The 18,648-nt window shown below is 39.9% G+C and overlaps 2 protein-coding genes across 3 annotated transcripts; one reads left to right on the top strand and one right to left on the bottom strand.

Moving 5' to 3' along the window:
• Positions 1–3,099: 3,099 nt before the first annotated feature.
• Positions 3,100–8,922, bottom strand: clic1 (chloride intracellular channel 1). 2 transcript variants are annotated; one of them, XM_057355466.1, is made up of 7 exons: positions 8,877–8,922; positions 8,483–8,529; positions 7,737–7,846; positions 7,522–7,647; positions 7,324–7,430; positions 4,571–4,752; positions 3,100–4,499 (listed from the first exon to the last, which is right to left on the bottom strand). In XM_057355466.1, the coding sequence occupies exons 1-7, from the start codon at positions 8,905–8,907 to the stop codon at positions 4,338–4,340; spliced, it is 765 nt and encodes a 254-aa protein (XP_057211449.1). In that variant the 5' UTR covers positions 8,908–8,922; the 3' UTR covers positions 3,100–4,337. The 2 variants fall into 2 exon arrangements, with proteins under 2 accessions (XP_057211449.1, XP_057211450.1); XM_057355467.1 differs by lacking the exon at positions 8,877–8,922 and adding an exon at positions 8,836–8,859.
• A 6,707-nt stretch (positions 8,923–15,629) lies between these two features.
• LOC130567232 (uncharacterized) lies at positions 15,630–18,168 on the top strand. Its single transcript, XM_057355199.1, has 4 exons — positions 15,630–17,318; positions 17,543–17,737; positions 17,835–17,951; positions 18,062–18,168. The coding sequence occupies exon 1, from the start codon at positions 16,224–16,226 to the stop codon at positions 17,313–17,315; it is 1,092 nt and encodes a 363-aa protein (XP_057211182.1). The 5' UTR covers positions 15,630–16,223; the 3' UTR covers positions 17,316–17,318; positions 17,543–17,737; positions 17,835–17,951; positions 18,062–18,168.
• Positions 18,169–18,648: the final 480 nt, after the last annotated feature.

Here is an 18,648-nt window from a genome sequence, read left to right as displayed (position 1 = left end):
TCTTTAAAATCTTCTCTGCTCTTCTTTGCCCGCCTGCCCCCCACCTTCATCGGACTTAACAGCAAATGATTTAGCATCTTTCTTTGCAGAGAAAACTACAACCATCAGCAGTCAGTTCACTGCGCCGCCGCCGCCTAAACATGCACGAACTCCCAAAGCCTGCTCGCTCCCCTCTTTCTCTCTCCTGTCTGAAGCTGACATTTCCAAGGTCATTGCATCTAATCACCCGACTACCTGCCCGCTAGATCCCGTTCCCACCCATCTACTTCAGGCCATCTCTCCATCGGTTGTCCCTGCTCTGACCTACATTATCAACTCTTCTCTCACCACTGGTACATTTCCCTCTGTTTTTAAGGAGGCCTGTATAACCCCTCTGCTGAAGAAACCCACCCTTTATCCTGCACTGCTAGGAAACTACAGACCAGTATCTCTCTTTCCCTTCATTGCAAAAACCCTTGAGTGTGTGGTAGCTGACCAGCTCTCCTCATTTCTCACACAGAACAACCTCTTGGACTGCAACCAGTCTGGTTTCAAGAGCAGTCATTCCACCGAGACTGCACTGCTCTGTCATCGAAACCCTGAGGGCGGCCTCTAAATCATCTGTGCTCATCCTCCTGGATCTATCTACTGCTTTTGACACTGTCAACCACCACATCCTCCTGTCGACCCTCAAGACTATGGGTGTCTCTGAAGCGGCGCTACGGTGGTTTGAGTCTTACCTTTCTGATAGGTTACTCAGAGTATCCTGGGGAGGTGAGGTCTCTGAGTCCCAGCATCTCAGTACAGGGGTGCCGCAGGGCTCAGTGCTTGGACCACTGCTCTTCTCCATATACACAACATCCCTAGGTTCCGTCATTCAGAAACATGGCTTTCCTATCACTGCTATGCGGATGACACACAGCTCAACCAGTTATTTCAGCCTAATGATCCTACGGTTTCTGAGCACATCTCGGCATGCCTGAATGACATCTCACTCTGGATGAAGGACCATCACCTGCAGCTGAAACTTGCAAAAACTGAACTGCTCGTGATCCCGGCTGACCCAAAAATTTAGCACGACCTTTCCATCCAATTAGGAGCGCTTTTCCACCATCACGCCGAATCGTTCTAAGCACAGTCTGAAACGGTTACAGTTATTTTCCACGTGAGCCTGGTTCGACACGACACGATTACAAACTGTTCTCGGCTCGGAATTTTCAGCACGGATCGTGTTAATGAATGCGCGCAGAGCTGTTATAGCTCAGTCTCTTGTGTTACCGAGGCAGCGCGGACGCATTTGGGTTTACATTCTAAAAATGTCCATTATCAGCCCTGCGGTGGAAAATGAAACCATTTACGTACCGGCTGGCATGGATCGGCACGGAGTGGAACGATTAAGCAACGAGAACGATTCGGCGCGATGGTGGAAAGGTGCTCTAGGTTCATCAACCATTACTACTTCCAGAACGGCCAGAAATTGAGGAGGAAGCTGAACTTCGCAGACCATGTTGCCAGCAGCACCTGGTCCTGTAGATTCATCCTCTACAATATTAGGAGAATTAAACCTTTCCTGTCAAAGCATGCTATGCAAGTTCTTATGCAGGCTCTTGTCCTGTCCAGACTGGACTATTGCAATGCTCTACTGACTGGTCTTCCAGCTTGTACAACCAGACCTCTTCAGATGTTCCATAATGCAGCCTGCAAGAGTGGTCGTCAACGAGCCGAATAGAGCGCACGTCACTCCTCTCTTTGTTAGGTTGCACTGGCTCCCTATAGTCACTCACATCCAATTCAAATCTCTGCTCTTGGCCTTTGTGTCTTCTCTGACTTCATCATAATTCTGAAACATGTCATCTTCTCCCTGATCTTCTCTGTCATCTGATTCTGACTGGGAGCTGAGAATATACATATAGCCTAGTATTAATGATTTGAAAATCACACTCATAACATAACAATGGGAGGTAAGTGAGAACGTTATAATTTATTTAAAAAAACTTCAATGTCATCAACTAAAGGAGAATTAACCTTAACACAACAAATTAAAAACCGATTCAGTATTTAAACACTATTTACTGTATACCTTTTAAAAGCCAAGCGATGTCTGTTTCTTTACAGCAAACCTGCATATTAGAGCCATATGACCGATGTAAACAAATGTGTCTTACCGGGAACTGTGTGTTTGATATCTGGTCAGATTCATACAAATTTGTTGTTTAAAGGTAAAGGTTTTTAAGGGATGAAAATCGTTGATAAACTCGGTATAAAGATGATGTCATTCAGTGTTATCCAGCCTTAACGTTACGTGCTACATGCTAATAGCAATCGTATCCAAGCTGTCCATGTATTTTCAAACGTATAGTTTAAAGTACTTCTCCATTTTACAAGACAGGGGGGAAGCTGACAGTCTATTGTAGTTTATTGTAATCCGGCGAACTTTGTGTAAGCAGCGAGTACAAATATTCATCTTCTCCTCTGTCATGTTCACAGCTCTAGGTAGAGATGAATGGCTTCCGGTGGGGCAGCCAATGTGTTTTGGCCCCCATCCCCCCCCCCCCGAGGCTAACTCGGAAGGGGCCGTGCCAAGAACCGAATGCTCAGCTAGCCGTGGATTATCGCGCTTATACCATGGTCATTTGCCAAGTTAAAGCTGTTATTGATGTTTATAGTGTAATTTTTGATCAGACAGGTGAAAATGAGTTATTTTTGTCAGTTAATTTCACACGTCGATCAAATGGTTTTAATGCACACCTTCCAACCAATCAGAATACAGTATTCAAACACACAATGGTATAACATTATCGATTATTATTATTATTATTTGTTGAACATTTATTTTTATTTGTGCGACTCTTGTGTCATTAACTTTTTCAAATAGAACTGTTTAATATCCAAACAGCACAACAGGTCACATGATCACATCAACAGACTTCAACCTGTATCCACAGACAGACAGTTAACTCTCTCCTTTTTTCTTCCAGTTTTTACATTTTACTTTGAATAAGAAGTGCTGAAATACATCACAAGTATTTTGAAGACAACTACTCAGCATTTATTGCCCATTTATTCTTTATTATGTTCTTTTTATTGCTGGGTAACAATTTAAGAAATTAAAACACTAACAAGACCTTAAATATTTTATTGTCAACCCTTCATCCAATCTATAAAAAAATCAATACAAACATTGTGTTGTGCTTCTCATTAAGTGCAAATGAATAAACATGTTTACTTGAGCATATCATTACTCTACTGACCCTGAATTTATTCTATTCCACATAAACACTTGAATATATATAGTAACAGTTGTGTTATGAAATGTATGAAACCAGAAAAATACAGGACACGATATACCGAATGTAAAAAACATAGAAAAACTGTTGAGAAACATTTAGAAAGCTTGTCATCTTGGAATCAGACCTCATCAAGAACTTTAAACAGCAAGAAACATAAGAAACACTTCAATCTAACGGTTATGGTCCCTTATAAAATAATCTCTGTCAGACGTCTTGTCAGATATTGACCTGGCCTGTAAAAGCACTCAGACAGTAAAGACACGATCAGTTTGATGTACAGGAGTTTATAAAGTCACTGTGAAATGTTCCTGTGTTAAATATCAACCAACCCATGCGGTTTTCTGCCTGCTACTGACTTTATCTTTTGCAAACACCATCTCACACATTAAAAGGCTTGAAGTGAAGAGTGATATGCAGAGATTTGCACATGTTACAGATTTAGAACTCAGGGCTGTTTCTCACACAAAGCCTCATGTGTTTTATCATATTTATATCAAATATAGCACATATGAGGTCATATGGAGCGATGTTTATGTATGAAAAACATGGGCTTGTGCAGCAGAATGAGACACAGAGATGCAGAAACCAGGTTTATATCTGTTAAAAAGTGCCAATACTTCATCGGGGCATCATTTCCCTTTATCTGACCACATTAAACACTTAGCATGTCAAATACCTACATGAAGTCAATACAGTTTTAATTGGAAGAATTTTGGCTGTAAGAGGCCTAGAAGAGAAAAATACGGTCATAATTAAAAAAGGGATAGAGGCCATTTCTCTCTGCCAATCCCAGACCAGCTGATTCACATCATGAAAGAAAAACACTATAAACGATTGCTGCATGTTTTCACGTGTACAGATGATGTGTGTGTGTGGTCTGAAGAACACATCATGCTCACCATAATTCTGTGTGCAAAAACTAGGGAATACAAAACTTTCAGTCGATATAAGACGTCAGGACCTCACCAATGCATAAAGCCTCAGGTGCTGAAGAAATGCAAGCAACTATTGAAACACACGGGACAATGTGGACAGAGAGTGTGTGTGTGTGTGTGTGTGTGCGTTTTTCTACTTAAGAGCCTTCACAACAGTGGAGTAAGCCATGTGGATCTCCTCATCGCTGGGGCAGGTGGAGGAGAACTCCTCGCGTGCATACGCTGCATCCAGATATCTCCAGAGAGCCGCGAGAGAGCGAGGGATGGAGAAACCTCGGAACTTCTGACACACCACCTGTACGCGACACACACATCATCAAACTCAAACACACACTTCTAGAGGTTTATGTGCTTTAACGCTCTTACCTTCACGATGTGCAGTTTGGGCAGCAGGTTACAGTCGGCCAGCGTGAGCTCCTGACCGTCCAGAAAGGGGCGGCTAGAGGAAGTGACATCATCAGAGCTGTTCTCGTCGATCTCATCCGGGAGAGGCGAGTTCAGGTAATCATCTAACTTCTTCAGGGCCTTCAGTAAACCCTTCTCCAAATCTGAACGCACAACACACGCCTTCACTTCACACCAAACACCTTTTCTTCCCTCTTTAACAATGTGTTCAAGAACCCCAGCGGCTCATTCAGCTTGTACACAACAATCATGAAAGTAATAACAGAACATTTAAAGATGATTTTTGGCATCACATAAACTAAAGACAATAAAACGCATATTACTATGACGTATAAAAAAGCTCAAATTGTATGTATTATGGTAGTACTAGTAAATAAATGCTTTCTCCCATGAAAGAGAATGACGTCTCGTTTACACGATAACCATGGAGTAGAAAATGGAAAAGTCTTTCGTTTGGGGTTTTTAAAAGTTGTCAAAACGATCTGTGTTTGCACACAAACCAAGCAAAAAGCTGTATTATGCATGCCAGGCCAGCGGATGGTGATGTCGCTTTTCAAGAAACACAACGTGTCTGCGCACATACACATTCCCAGTTTTAAGTCAAAAGTGCTTTTTAACAGCCTCTGTTGGTGTACGTGTGTGTTTAGAGTCGTGGTGGTGTAGAACATCTACACCAGGGGTCACCAACACGGTGCCCGCGGGCACCAGGTCGCCCCCAAGGACCACACGAGTCGCCCGCAGGCCTGTTCTAAAAATAGCACTTGTGAGCTGTGTCTGAAATTAAATTTTATTCTGTTGCTATTCTTTTTTAATCACACTTGCATTTATATATATTTAAAAATGACAATATCTTAAAAATATGTTCATTATACATGAGTTTAGATAAGTTTAGGTGAACTCTGGCCTACTCTAGTTCAAAAGTATTTTGCGCGAGACAAAACCTGTGCTCGTGGAGAGTAAGCTAGCGGGCGCGCGACGAAGATGGTAGCTGAATGCAGTTTCTTGCCGCAAAAACATGACAGAAAAAAGGAAGAAAACGTATCACTTTCACAACGAATGGGAGGAGGAATTCTTTTTTACGACTGTGAAAGAAACCTGCGTGTCTCATTTGCGGGGCGACTGTGGCGACGGCAAAGCGGCACAATGTGGAGAGACACTTCACTACGTGTTCTCTGTGGATTTACAGAGAAAAAAGGTGCTGCACTTTCCTGAGTGAGACATTTGACAAAGTTGCAGAAAAGTACTGCGAAGTCATAAACAGACTTGGGCAAGAGTTTGAGAATAGGTTTTGTGACCTTCATCAGCTTGAGCCATGTGTGTCGTTCATTTCCAATCCTTTCATGAATGTGGACACAACATGGTTTGCTGAGCAACTAAGTGCAACGTTCAACTTGGATGGTGGACAGGTGGAGATTGAAATCATAACATTGCAAAATGAGCTCCACCTCAAAGCCTACCAGGCTGCACCGAACTTTTGGTCCCTTGTTGACACAGAGAAGTACAGAGGAGTATGCACAGCAGCTATGAAGGTTGCTAGCCTGTTTGGTTCAACCTATCTCTGTGAATCAGCGTTTTCTGACATGAACTACATCAAGAACAAACACAGAACACGCCTCACTGATGCACATCTGAAAGACTCACTCGCAGTTGCAGTGTCAAGTTACACACCAGATTACAATACACTGGTGAACAGCATGCAATGCCAGTCTTCCCACTAAAAAAGAAACAGATACCAGATGTTGTCAGTGGCAACATGGCAGTGCCATGGCGAAGTTGAATTAAAATAATGAAGAATTGTGTTCAATTTAAAAAGTGTTTTAAAAAATGCCACAGATTTGGTCATTAGTTCAAAATGTGACAAGATTTATTTAAAAATATGTAAATTGATTTTTCTAACATTACATAATTGATAACTTTTTGAAACAACATAGTTCATGATTTGTTAAAAGGGATTGTCCGTGGCTAGTGAAAATGGGACATTTTTCCTATGAAATGTAGTGATGTAAGTCATCATCTAAAAATGTAACAATTACTGAGATTAAAGTGCTGAATAATGATATCTGTTTCCCTCCTTATTGTCATTGTTGCTAATTATTGTGAGAAATCATTTACATGATTAGTGTCTTCACATAGATGAGTATTATTAATAATGTATAACTAAAGGCAAACTGAGCAAATTTGTTATTTCAGAAGAGCGTATCAAACTGGTAGCCCTTCGTATGACTCGGTACCCATGAAGTAGCTCTCAGTTTGAGCACTGGATGCTGTCATTGCTAGTGTTCCTGCGGCTCAGTGGGTAAAGCGTTGTGTTAGTAGTGCAAAGGTTGTGAGTTTGTTACCCAGGGAACAGATTAAAGGTATAGTCTAAATGATCTGTAAGTCGCTGAGATAAAAGCATCAGCCAAATGCATAAATGTGAATGTAACGTATCTTGTGAATACTCATGCATGCCTACAGACTGAACATGTAATACACATGAACAGTGTTGTCATCGTTTTGTGTTTTCACAATTTACATGGAAACAAGAACTGTCGTTTTCAAAACCGTGACAGTTTTGAGTCCCCCAAAATGTCGCCGTAGTGTAAACGGTTGAGTTTTTAGCTGAAACGCCTGTCTCTGGGATTTGTTTTACTGTAATGAGAATCTGAGTGAAAATGAGCATTATTCGTGGCAAATAAACAATCCTGAAGGTGAAAATGAGAAAGCACACTCACTGTCATTCATCTGAGGGTTGGAATTTTTTATGTATGCTGAGAACTTGGAGAACACATCAAGTCCTGCAGTGTTGGATTCTGGGTTACGCGCAGCCAGTCGTGGATATCTGTGATGAATGAGCGGGAGAAAGAGACGGTTAAACCGACATCACAGACGGATGGATGGATACAGTATGAAGTGATGGAGGGATGAGGTACTTTGGAGGGCTGAGGGTTTCCTCCAGAAACTCTTCAATCTTGTTGGTGTCTGTCTTCACCTCACTGCCGTACAGCAGGAACGGAGGCTGAGCGCCCGGAGCCAAATCTTTCAGAATATCTGGCTTCCTACAAAACATAGAAGAGAGGAAGTCACTACTTCCTTCAGTCAGAAACACGTGAGCACGTATTCTGCGTATAAACTACACAACACAAACCTCTTCATGTCAACTGTGGTGACATTAAACGTCACTCCTTTGAGCCACAGAACCATGAAGAGCCGCTGAGAGAACGGACAGTTCCCGATACTCTGACCATCACTCCCTGCCTGCACACACACACACGCACGCACACACACACGCACGCACGCACGCACGCACACACACACACGCACGCACGCACACACACACACACGCACACACACACACACACACACACGATACTGTTAGACGCATACAAAAGTTCCATCCATTTCACTCACTCACTCACTCCTGCATGGAGCGCGCGGAAGCAACAGGTTACACGAACGCGCCTTAACGGAAGTAAACCGTGCAAACAAAAGCAGCTTTCATGCTTTCAAGTCAAAACCAACTTTATCAAAAATTCAAAATGTAATCAAAAACACGAAAACAAAATAATAATTCATTTAACTCATGTAAAACTGTAAATTTGCACCGTTAGTCACAAAGCGGAAGGCTCGAGGGACAACGCCCTCAAGTCTTCTTTATTTTCATAAACTACACTCAAATATATCACATATACATGACTGAATGAATCACGCCTATTTATAACTATATACGCTGTGTACATCTATTTATTACGACACGTACCGAATCTTGATTCCCTCTTTTTAGCTCTAAACGATACTTTATAAAACGTATTAATAAACGTGATGCTCTTTTTAACGTAGCAGCAGTGTTGTTATAAGCGCTGTTTTTAACTCGTGTGTGATGATGAAACTCACTTTCACAAACAGCTCGACCTCTGGTCTCTCTTCACTCATCCTGAAGTCTTGATGATACCGATAAAGAAATAAAAACACACAGAATAAACATTCAATTTCTACACGAAAGTCCTTCACAGCGAGTTCATTTCCGCTGTCTCAACGGATCAGTCTAAAACCGCTTTACCCTTCAGACGAGACTGAAAGAAATACGTGCAAATATTCACTAAAGTTAAAAACTAAACCCAAAGCAACTCCTGTGACTTATAATAAAAGATGCTGTTCGCAAAGCTAACAGTAAAATCTGCCTTACTCTCTCTCTCTCTCTCTCTCTCTCTCTCTCTCTCTCTCTCTCTCTCTCTCACTTCCTTCACCTTGTAACCACTTTGCTGCGTTGAAACCGTATCGTAATTACCGTAAAGTTTCGAAATGACATCACGTTCCATTCGAAGCAGGTCTACTTGAAGCTTTTGACACGTCGAGATCGTATATTTCATAAATCTACGGTAATTACTAAATGTCACCGCCATATTGGACCGGGCAATAAGTGAACGGGGTGATGCGGTTTTACTGGATAAAAAAAATCAACCTATTGTCTGCATTTCTCGACCGATCTAAGTGCTTGACAAGTTCTCACAATTACTCGTGACAGTAAGTATTTTAATGCCATTATTCGAACGTTTTTGTAGCTCAGGTAGATAATCGGCTGAGAGTTGTAATCATAAGTCACTTCTGTGTGTTTAAAGGACACCCTTGCCCGGTCCAATATGGCGGCACCGTTCTGCCTGTCAGCTGAACCGTGCGAATTTGAAGGTCCATACAAATGTAATATAATCATGCAAAACACATCAACGAGACGTTTAAAAAACTTATTTAAATGGCTTATTTACTCAAATTGCAATAGGGTATTGATATAGACTACTGTTTTATTTGCACTTCTAATTCATAGATGCAGCAAGCACCTGTCACGTGAATAGCATGCTATTTTTATGGAAGTTTGTAATCCCCATGAATGTCAATTGGAAATGTAAATTAAAGAATTTAGGCACATAATAGGCTATGTGTATTTTCCTTGTTATTTCTTGTAACAACTCCCCATAAGCTGTAGTAATAACCTAAGTAACCTGTATAGCTCAGTGGTAGAGCATTACACTAGCAGTGCAAACGCTGTATCCAAGGGAACACATACAATAAAAATGTATAGGGTAACTAATCCCAGTGTAAAAAGGAAGGTCTACACAAGATAAGAAAACATATTAATCTGACACTGGAGTTTTATTTTACTTAAGGCAAATAACAAATAAGGCGTCAAAAAATAGCGTCAAGCTTTCAGCTTGTGTGCTCAGTGATGTGCAATCACTCAGAAGAAACAAACAAAAGCACTGCTAGAAAATAAATGTTGTCCCCTGAAAGTCCTCTCAGTCTTTTGTGGCCAATGCATCTATACGCCTGTGACTCTCTGTAGTGCTGTACTCATGACTGTGCTGATGAAGAGAAGTTTATTCACATGTGTTATTATAAAGCCTTTAAACGCACCAACTCTCTATCTAATGCTAGATCTTTCGAAAATATCAAATAAGACAGCAAAAGAAAGTCACCTCGGCTGTTCTGCTGTTAGATGTCATGAGTAAAACTAACCGATGGGAGGCGCCATAAATCAACACATTGAGTGCTGTCATGTTTCGTGTGTTCTTCACGTGTCTGTAGCTCGGTGATAGAGCTCACGGCTTTCATGGTTTTAGTTTTTGTCGTATGAGGCGAGTTTGTGTGTTTTTTAAAGTACTGCACTGAAATACAGTCCATGCTTACTGTAAATACTCTTCTTTTTTAACAGCATCACACGAACAAATGTGAAAAGCACTTTTCTTCTTATTCAGGTGTTTATTTATACTATCTAAAAAACGTTGGGTTATTTTTGTAACCCAATAGTTGGGTTAGAGATGTTGGGTCGTTTTGTTGGGTTATTTCTGACGTTCATTGGGTCATTTCTGTAACAACCCAGCCAGCTGGGTTAAAATTTACCCTTCGCTAAGCCCAGCCCTCCTTAGTTACTGTTGCTACGCCTGTCAAGCTTTCACGCCTGGCAAGTGTATTACAGTATGCACCGGTGTCAGACATTCCCAAGGAGATAATTAGTAATTTTTGCCTTTAATCATCTTATTTTACGTTCAAATATATGCATTATGAACAAAGAACCGTCATTATTTCCAAGCAATGATGTGCTGAGATAGCTAGCTAGCTAACATTAGCGTGCTCTTACCTTGGAGCAAACATAGGTGTTTTTGTTAATCCTGACGACCTTTAGTAGGACATTCTAAAACGCTTAACGTGAAAAACGCTTAACGTACCTAAACAGCGATAAAGGAAAACCAAGTTTCTGTCAAATTTTACTTCTAATAAACACATGCTGCTGTCAAAAGAACGAGCTCTTGGTCCGCGGATAAAGTGAATATCACGTTAAGCGTTCTTGTGGTGGTCATAAGAGAATGAGAAAAAAAGGAAAACATAATGTTGAGTTGTGTAACAGAGGAGAAATTATATTATGTATATTAAGTAAATACTAAAGTAATACAATATTTTTCCATGTATGTTATGTTGTGTAAGTTCTAATATGTTGACAATGAATACAGAGGGTAACTTACTGAGTGTTTTGGATCAGTTGATCCGGGTCGATTACTTTTGTCTTTCTCTGAGCGGTCACCTGGTGCGGGGGGAAGGGACGCGCGCTGCTCAAGTTAATACACAGAACGGTGTGCTTTAATGCACGTCCTCCTGAGACGCCACATCTTTAAAAGCCCAACACGCTGCTACATTCAAAACGAAAGTAATTCCCGCGGCTCATAATGATTTACGTCTTATAAAGCGATTTGATCGGTCAGTCCAAGAAACGTAACGTTATTTACAACGTTATAATCAGTAATGCATTGCACAGCCACAGGCAATCGGTTTGCGCACGCGATGGGTCGCGATCTAAAACGCGTTTTGTGCCCTTGAAAGTAGGCTAACTGTAGGAAGGGTACACCACGTGAACGGTTATCTTTTATTACTGCATTCATTATGTATAATGGCTATATTTACGAAAAACAGCTGTTCATCTCCCCCAGAACTCGCACTATACAAAGGATCTGCCCTATAAGTGCGTGGGGCACATGAATGCGATCGGAATTCACCCGAAGATGTGATAATAGCGTTCAGTTTCTTGCACAGATCAATTGACTCGCTTTATAAGATGCGAATTTAATGTCACAAGGGGCAGGGATTACTTTTGTGTTGAATGTATTTGCGTTTTTGACTTTTATTGATTTAACTTTAATTAATTCAACCAAATATCTTCAGAAATATATTCTTGAAAAAACAATGCCACCCACATCTCGATGTACTGGAGAGCAATTTTTTGGGTAAAGTAATGCATTAAGGAATATAAAATACAGTTAAAAAGACTATATCCCTTTTAATTTAATATCATGAAAAGGCACAAATACTGGATGCAATATCTGTGTGTATGTTTTAATATATGGCCTATAAGTGCAACAAAAACAGTATAAAAGGAACAAAACGAAATAAATAACAGAAATACAACCAATCACGATTTAGAAGCCGGTTGAAGAGGCGAGCAGAGTACATGTAGCCGAAACCAAGCATGCAAAACCTACACGCAGACAAAAAAGGACTTCTGCACATGTAGCTGCACTCTTCCTATTACAGAAATGGGTCCTTAATATAATTCTTTTCAATTGATAACTCAGTATTGACCACCAGTCACTGACATCCTATTGAGTTTGGAGATAGGTCGTTGACTTAACCTTGTGCTGCTAATTAAGAATTCCATCAGCAATCAATCCAGACATATCATTAGTAAATATCATTGGTAACCCAGCGGGCACCTTGATGTCAATTTGACGTCAAATATTAGACGAGATTTGATCATGATGCTGCAAAGCATCATTTCAAATTCAGATCATACATCAAGTTCTTCCGGTGGTTAATTGGTGAAAATATGAGGTTTATCCCATACTGAAATTGATTAATGTAAGTATAGGCCAATATGTTTGATATTGAGTTGACGTCAAATCAACTTCGTGTTATAGGCGTTCAGTTGATGTCATATTGACATCACATTGATATCAATGTAAATTAAAAATATGTTAAGTTTAAATAGCTTTTTTTTCTTAACTGGGGCCTCAAAATGCATCCATTTGGCACATCTTTTGAATCATATGTAGTTGTTGGATTTCTGCATGAAAATGGACTTCTGTGGTTAAAAACAAATAAACAAAAAACTATTTAAAGTATGTTCATTACTGATAATGAAATAAGAGGTAAACAGTAATTATTATATTTTACAAAAAATATACTGATGTGCTTACAATTAAAAAATGAAAAACTTATGCAGCATTTTTGCTGTAACCCCATCCTTATTTTTTATTTATAGTGATATTATATACTGTAAAATTAAAATATATTTGCTGTAATTGATAATAAAATTGTAATACCCTATAATGTAAGTACCATATATACAGTATTACAACTACATGTTCATTTATGTAAAGTTTTCATTAGTCTAAATTTTTCACAGTGAACAGGCTACAAATTTTAAAATTATTTAGATTTTCTTGGTTTTAACTGATAGATGCAATGCTAGGGCTCTAAAAAAAATCTAATTTATTTTTCACAAATTCCATTTTTTCTTAATTTTTAATTATAAAAAATGTAGGGCCTACAATGCCCATTCATATTCTCTATTTCTTAATACCACCTGTAGATGGCGCCATGAGCTTTTTCACATTTCCGGGTTTCTCAGCAACTGAAGTTAGTGAATGGACTACAACAATTAATTTCTTTTTTTGTGTGTAATTTGATGCAAATGTAGTATGACATAATGTTATACATGTATACACGTAAAAAATTTAAGAAAACAATATTTGGAGGATTTACGACGTTGATGACCGTTGAAACGCACGTCATCACGTCTTGCGTAAAGGCCAGTGCGCTCTGTGCGGTGAAGTCGAAGCAGCTCGAGAAGGTTGGCGCTTTTTTATCAGGTGAGTAACATCTCATGAAATAAAACATAAGTTATATTGGGTAACTTTGAAAACTTAGAAGATTGTGTTTTGATGAAATATTTGACGTTGCAATGAGTATTTTGTTCTTTTTGGTGAATTGAAATTTCCCGCCAGTTATAGTACTGCGAAGGTTTCTGAGGTAATATTAACAGAGTTAAGTTAGATCCATTAAGCATGTAACTATTGTTGAGCTAACGATTTTGAAATGTCGCGAGTAATGTTAGTTTTACAATTTTTGTTCGGACTAATAAAAATGCCCTCATTTGAATGCGACAAAACGCAACATAACCCATTATAATTCAAAATTTTGTCCACTCTGATGCGACGCGACAAATACATATTGTTCTTATTGGTTTGTCGCACCCCATCGCGAAAAAGTGAAATTTAACCATGAGCTACAGTAAATTTCCTCATAAACAGTTGCAAAGGTCACCTAAAGGGGGAGCAAAACGCTGCAAATTTGCAAGCACGTAATTTGATCATTGAGAAAGATCAGTAGGCAAAACGGACCTGTGAAATATTTCACAAATCAGAATCAGGGTTTTTCCTGCATCGAGAAATTGAAGGCGGCCTCCTCCGTCAAATGTCGTGCCGTCTCAGACTCTCGCCAAAATTATGTCGGGTGTCTTCACAAGACTGTCATTTGTAACTGCAGTTGTGGCATTACGCCACAGTGGTGGCGCTATTTCGTTATCAGCTCACTGAGGAGCTAAAAAGAGTTGCAGAACAAGAGCTTGTTGTGTTTCACGGCTGTTTGTTTTGCTTCCAAGTACGTTTAATTTCTTGAAATTTCTCAAATTAACATGACATACATAATTGTAATGTCTTTATCAGTGCAGTTAGATCGTTGAATCAGCGTATACTGTACACAGCGAGTAAGCCAGTGTGAACGCACATTGCGTTCAGAACGACTCGCACACGAATGACTCATTTGAACCGATTCATTTAAACTATTGAACTTTTCAGTCACTAGCGAATATAAGAGATCATTGAATCATTTAAAGTTGGCCATTGTGGGCTGAAAAGTTTGTTGAAGTGATAAAAAGCTTTATTTGATTAAAAAAACATTCCTGTTTGGTTGAATAAAAGTAATGTTTTATATAACTTAATAATTGTCATTTTCATCTAATTTTATTATAACTTATAATATGTTGAAGTCACTTTGGTTAAGCCATTTAAAGGTACGGTAGGCCTACGTATGTGTGTGTGTGTGTACACAAGCCAAGATCAGGATGGCACCACCTCCGCCTCATTTTGAGCCAGGAAAAACCCTGAGAATACACCTTATGAATGTAATATGACTCGTCTAAGGCCAGTTTTAAAAGATGTAAGCCTTTTTAAAGCCTATCAGTAATATTTTACAGTATAAATTCGTCTGATGTGAGACCTGAAAGTATGACCAAGTATGACCAGTATGACGTGCGTGCCCCGACAACCCTATCCCCCCCCTCCAAAAAAACCACACCACAGTAATGTTAGGTAATGTATCTACTGTTATTTCCCAAGTAATGCTCATCACGTTTACAAAAGACAAAGAAACGCAACAAGCTAAACAGCACAGACAGTTATCGCCTAAATAAAAACACATAAAACACAGATACAATGTGATCAGCCTATATGTGCTGTTTAGCGTAACAATGGACCGAGTTCCACATCTTTCCCCTCACCAAACCCATAAATACGATTACGATTATGGTGAATGATGAATAATGGTATTCCTTACTGCTGAAATGCATGAGAATTTGTTTTCATGTTTAACAATATAACAAAAGCCCATGCATGTCATTATTCCACAACATTTTTGTAAATATATGTAAATGTTTTAGAGATGCATATGGACTCCTCCTATTTTGCAGCTACTTGTGACGCTAAATGATGACATACCACAGAAACTGGAGGAAACGTCATGCTGAAGTGCTGTCTCTTGCAGCTGATGATTCAAATAGCAGTGATACAGATGGATTACTGAGGGCTCAGTTCAGTGAGGATGAAACTGCCTCTTTGTCACCTTCAGCAGATGGCAACATTTCAGATTATCACTCTGATGCGTTAGTGCTGTCTTCTGACACTGACTCTGAGGTTGCTGACAATTTGTGCGATGATTCTGCAGAGGAAACTGCTCCTGATCTGGGTGAGGAAATTGCAGCTTGGGCAGCTACCAACAAATGCAAGCGGTCTGCACTAAATGAACTACTAGATATTCTAAGGCGCCAAGGACATCGCCTCCCCAAGGATGCCAGAACCCTGCTGAAAACCCCTAAAAGAGTGGAAGTAGTTGAACTGTGTGGTGGACAATATGCCTACTTTGGTATTGCATCAGGAGTTCTGAAGGTTTTATCCCAGAATCCTGTTTTCCCTGAAGACCGAATAGATATGTGCTTCAACATTGATGGTATTCCACTGTTTAAATCATCAAGTCTGCAAATGTGGCCAATCCTGTGCAGTTTCCATGATTTTGCACCCTTCATTGTGGCACTCTATTGTGGAAAAGCAAAACCCAGCCCAGTTGAAGATTACCTTTCTGATTTTCTATAGGAGTTGCAGCAACTTATGCAAGATGGCATAGTCCATAGTAGAGAAAGCACTGCAAGTGACTGTAAAAGCCTTTGTTTGTGATGCACCAGCTCGATCATTCCTGAAATGCATAAAGAATCACAATAGCTACTTCGCTTGTGAGCGCTGCACAGTTAAAGGCACCTATGTGGGACGAGTTGTTCTTGGTGCTACAGCGCCTGGTGTTGTTGCAAGGTCTGAAGCAAAATTCAGTAGGACTTGCCTACAAAGACCATCAAATTAGGAAATCCCCACTGACACTAGCTGGAATTCCACGTGTTCGGCCATTTGCATTGGACTACATGCACTTGGTGTGTTTGGGTGTAGTTAGGAGAATGCTTCACTACATGCAGAGAGGACCCCACACATGCAGACTGTCATTTCAGCAAAGGAGTGACATTTCAGATAAACTGAAGGCATTGAATGGAGAACTACCTAGTGAGTTTGCACGGCAACCTAGGACTTTACTGGAATTAGACAGATGGAAGGCTACAGAACTTAGACAGTTTCTCCTTTATACTGGACCAGTGGTTCTAAGAAAAGTGGTTTCACATGCTATATACAATCACTTTCTTTCCTTGATGGTTGGGGTGTCAGTCCTGTTGAATTCAGATGATGCAGAGCGTAAGGAACACTTAGACTATGCCCGAGAGCTACTCATGTACTATTTGAAGAAGTGTGAGGCTATATATGGAAACACCTTCGCTGTATACAACGTACACTCACTAATTCACTTACCAGATGATGTGGAACACTTCAACTGTTCACTGAATGGGATTTCATGCTTTCCATTTGAGAACTACCTGCAGACTCTAAAGAAAATGGTCAGACAATCTCGCAATCCTATAGCCCAAGTTGCCAAGCGTCTAGCAGAACTAGAACATTCTACAAAATCTAGGCCTTTTACCAAAGAGAGCTTTACTCGCATATCCACAAGGCCAAGAGATTGTTGTTTCATCCTTCAGAACAAGGACTATGTCTTTGTGAAGGAAATGCATGAAGAAGGCACCTTGGTTTGCGATGTGCTACGCCAATGCAACACAGAGAGTTTCTTCACTGATCCGTGTGATTCTAAACTGCTCAACATCATCCGTGTTAGAGATATCAGTAGAACTACACGTCGACTGATCAGTAAACATCAGTTAATTCGTAAAGTTGTCTGCCTGCCAGCCAACCCTGGTGAAGCTGACACAGGATTCATTTTGTTCCCCATGTTGCATGAAATAGAACGTAACTGAATTGTAAGTATATCACTGGTATCAACTAATGTTTCTAACTGCTTTTCCATTATCTTTGTGAGGGTGTGGAGGTTGTATATGATGCTTGTTCTGAGAGTGGAGGGGAAAATGCTGCCCTTATATAGATTGCATGCAGCATGTTCAGAGAATGATTAAGCTGCCTAGTTGTTACAACTGCAATAAAAACACTTCTCAATTACTACTGATTTGTTTTGATTTTTGTATAGGTCTCATGATGTGGGTCAGGGCGGTTTGGAAAGAGCCAAATGGAGAGGAGGAGGGAGTCATCCCAGAGGTTTGGGTGAAGGACAACATGGTACACTGGCCACCAGGGGCTAATGTAACTAAAGCAGCTATAGAGATGCGAACGCCAGCAAGTAGCTGGAAAATGTTTCCACTGCTGAAAATCAAATTCAAGTCAAGTGAGTTAACATCCATTTTTAAAAGCAAAATTACGTTTTTTCTACTAATCAAGTCAATGAAGGTATTAAAAGCTTGTTTGTTTTCTATTTACTTCAGATAATCAGGAAGTGTGTGAGACATTAGACCAAACAAGTACTGCAGAGCTCAGTGAGGAAGAATGTGGTCCTGTCAAGAGGGTATCAAAGAAAAAAAATTATCCAGGGTTTATTTTAGGTACAGAATAATTGCCCATTTTGACAGGACCATAGTTTCTGGTGCTGGAGGATAATATATGTTGTGATACTATGTATGGTAATTATACTGTTGTTTCTCCTCATACACAGATGAGGATGAAAGCAGGATGAAGTGGATCGGTGGGTTTTTGTAACAAAAATATTCATATTTCAAAAGTTACAAACTCAAATCAGCAGCTTCCGGTGACAGCGAGTCTACATTGACCTTAGGGTTAGGGTTAACCCTAACCCTAACCCTAATTTACAAAATATCTTCATGGAACATGATCTTTACTTAATATCCTAATGATTTTTGACATAAAAGAAAAATCGATAATTTTGACCCACACAATGTATTTTTGTTTTTTACTAAAAATGTTCCCGTGCTACTTAAGACTGGTTTTGTGATCCAGGGTCACAAATATGTTTTGATGGACCTGCTCTTAAAAAAGGTTGCAACAATACGAGGAATAAATAAACATTATCACTGGCTTTCTGTCACATTACTGCAAACACGCAGGTGCACGTGCGGTCTCTCACTCACACCGCGTATCAATGGCTCAAGCAGAGTCCGTTACGCTCTCACGGACGCTTTAGATGAGACGCACAAGAAAGTAGTCCTACCGTTAAGAGCATTTTAAAGACGATAACCGGACAAACGCTGAAATTAAACACTTGAACAATGTCCTGTGGTGTGG

The sequence above is a fragment of the Triplophysa rosa genome, linkage group LG16, assembly GCF_024868665.1.
Source record: "Triplophysa rosa linkage group LG16, Trosa_1v2, whole genome shotgun sequence".
Lineage (NCBI taxonomy): Eukaryota > Metazoa > Chordata > Actinopteri > Cypriniformes > Nemacheilidae > Triplophysa > Triplophysa rosa.
This window is presented reverse-complemented; position numbering and strand designations above follow the sequence as displayed.

Coding starts and splice junctions, on each gene's coding strand:
- clic1 (XM_057355466.1), bottom strand. CDS start 8,907: ATGGAACGTGATGTCATTTCGAAACTTTACG. Junction 8,530..8,876: donor TGTCATTTCGAAACTTTACG/GTAATTACGATA, acceptor GGTATCATCAAG/ACTTCAGGATGAGTGAAGAG. Junction 4,500..4,570: donor CCAAACTGCACATCGTGAAG/GTAAGAGCGTTA, acceptor TGTCGCGTACAG/GTGGTGTGTCAGAAGTTCCG.
- LOC130567232 (XM_057355199.1), top strand. CDS start 16,224: ATGTGGGACGAGTTGTTCTTGGTGCTACAGCGCCTGGTGTTGTTGCAA.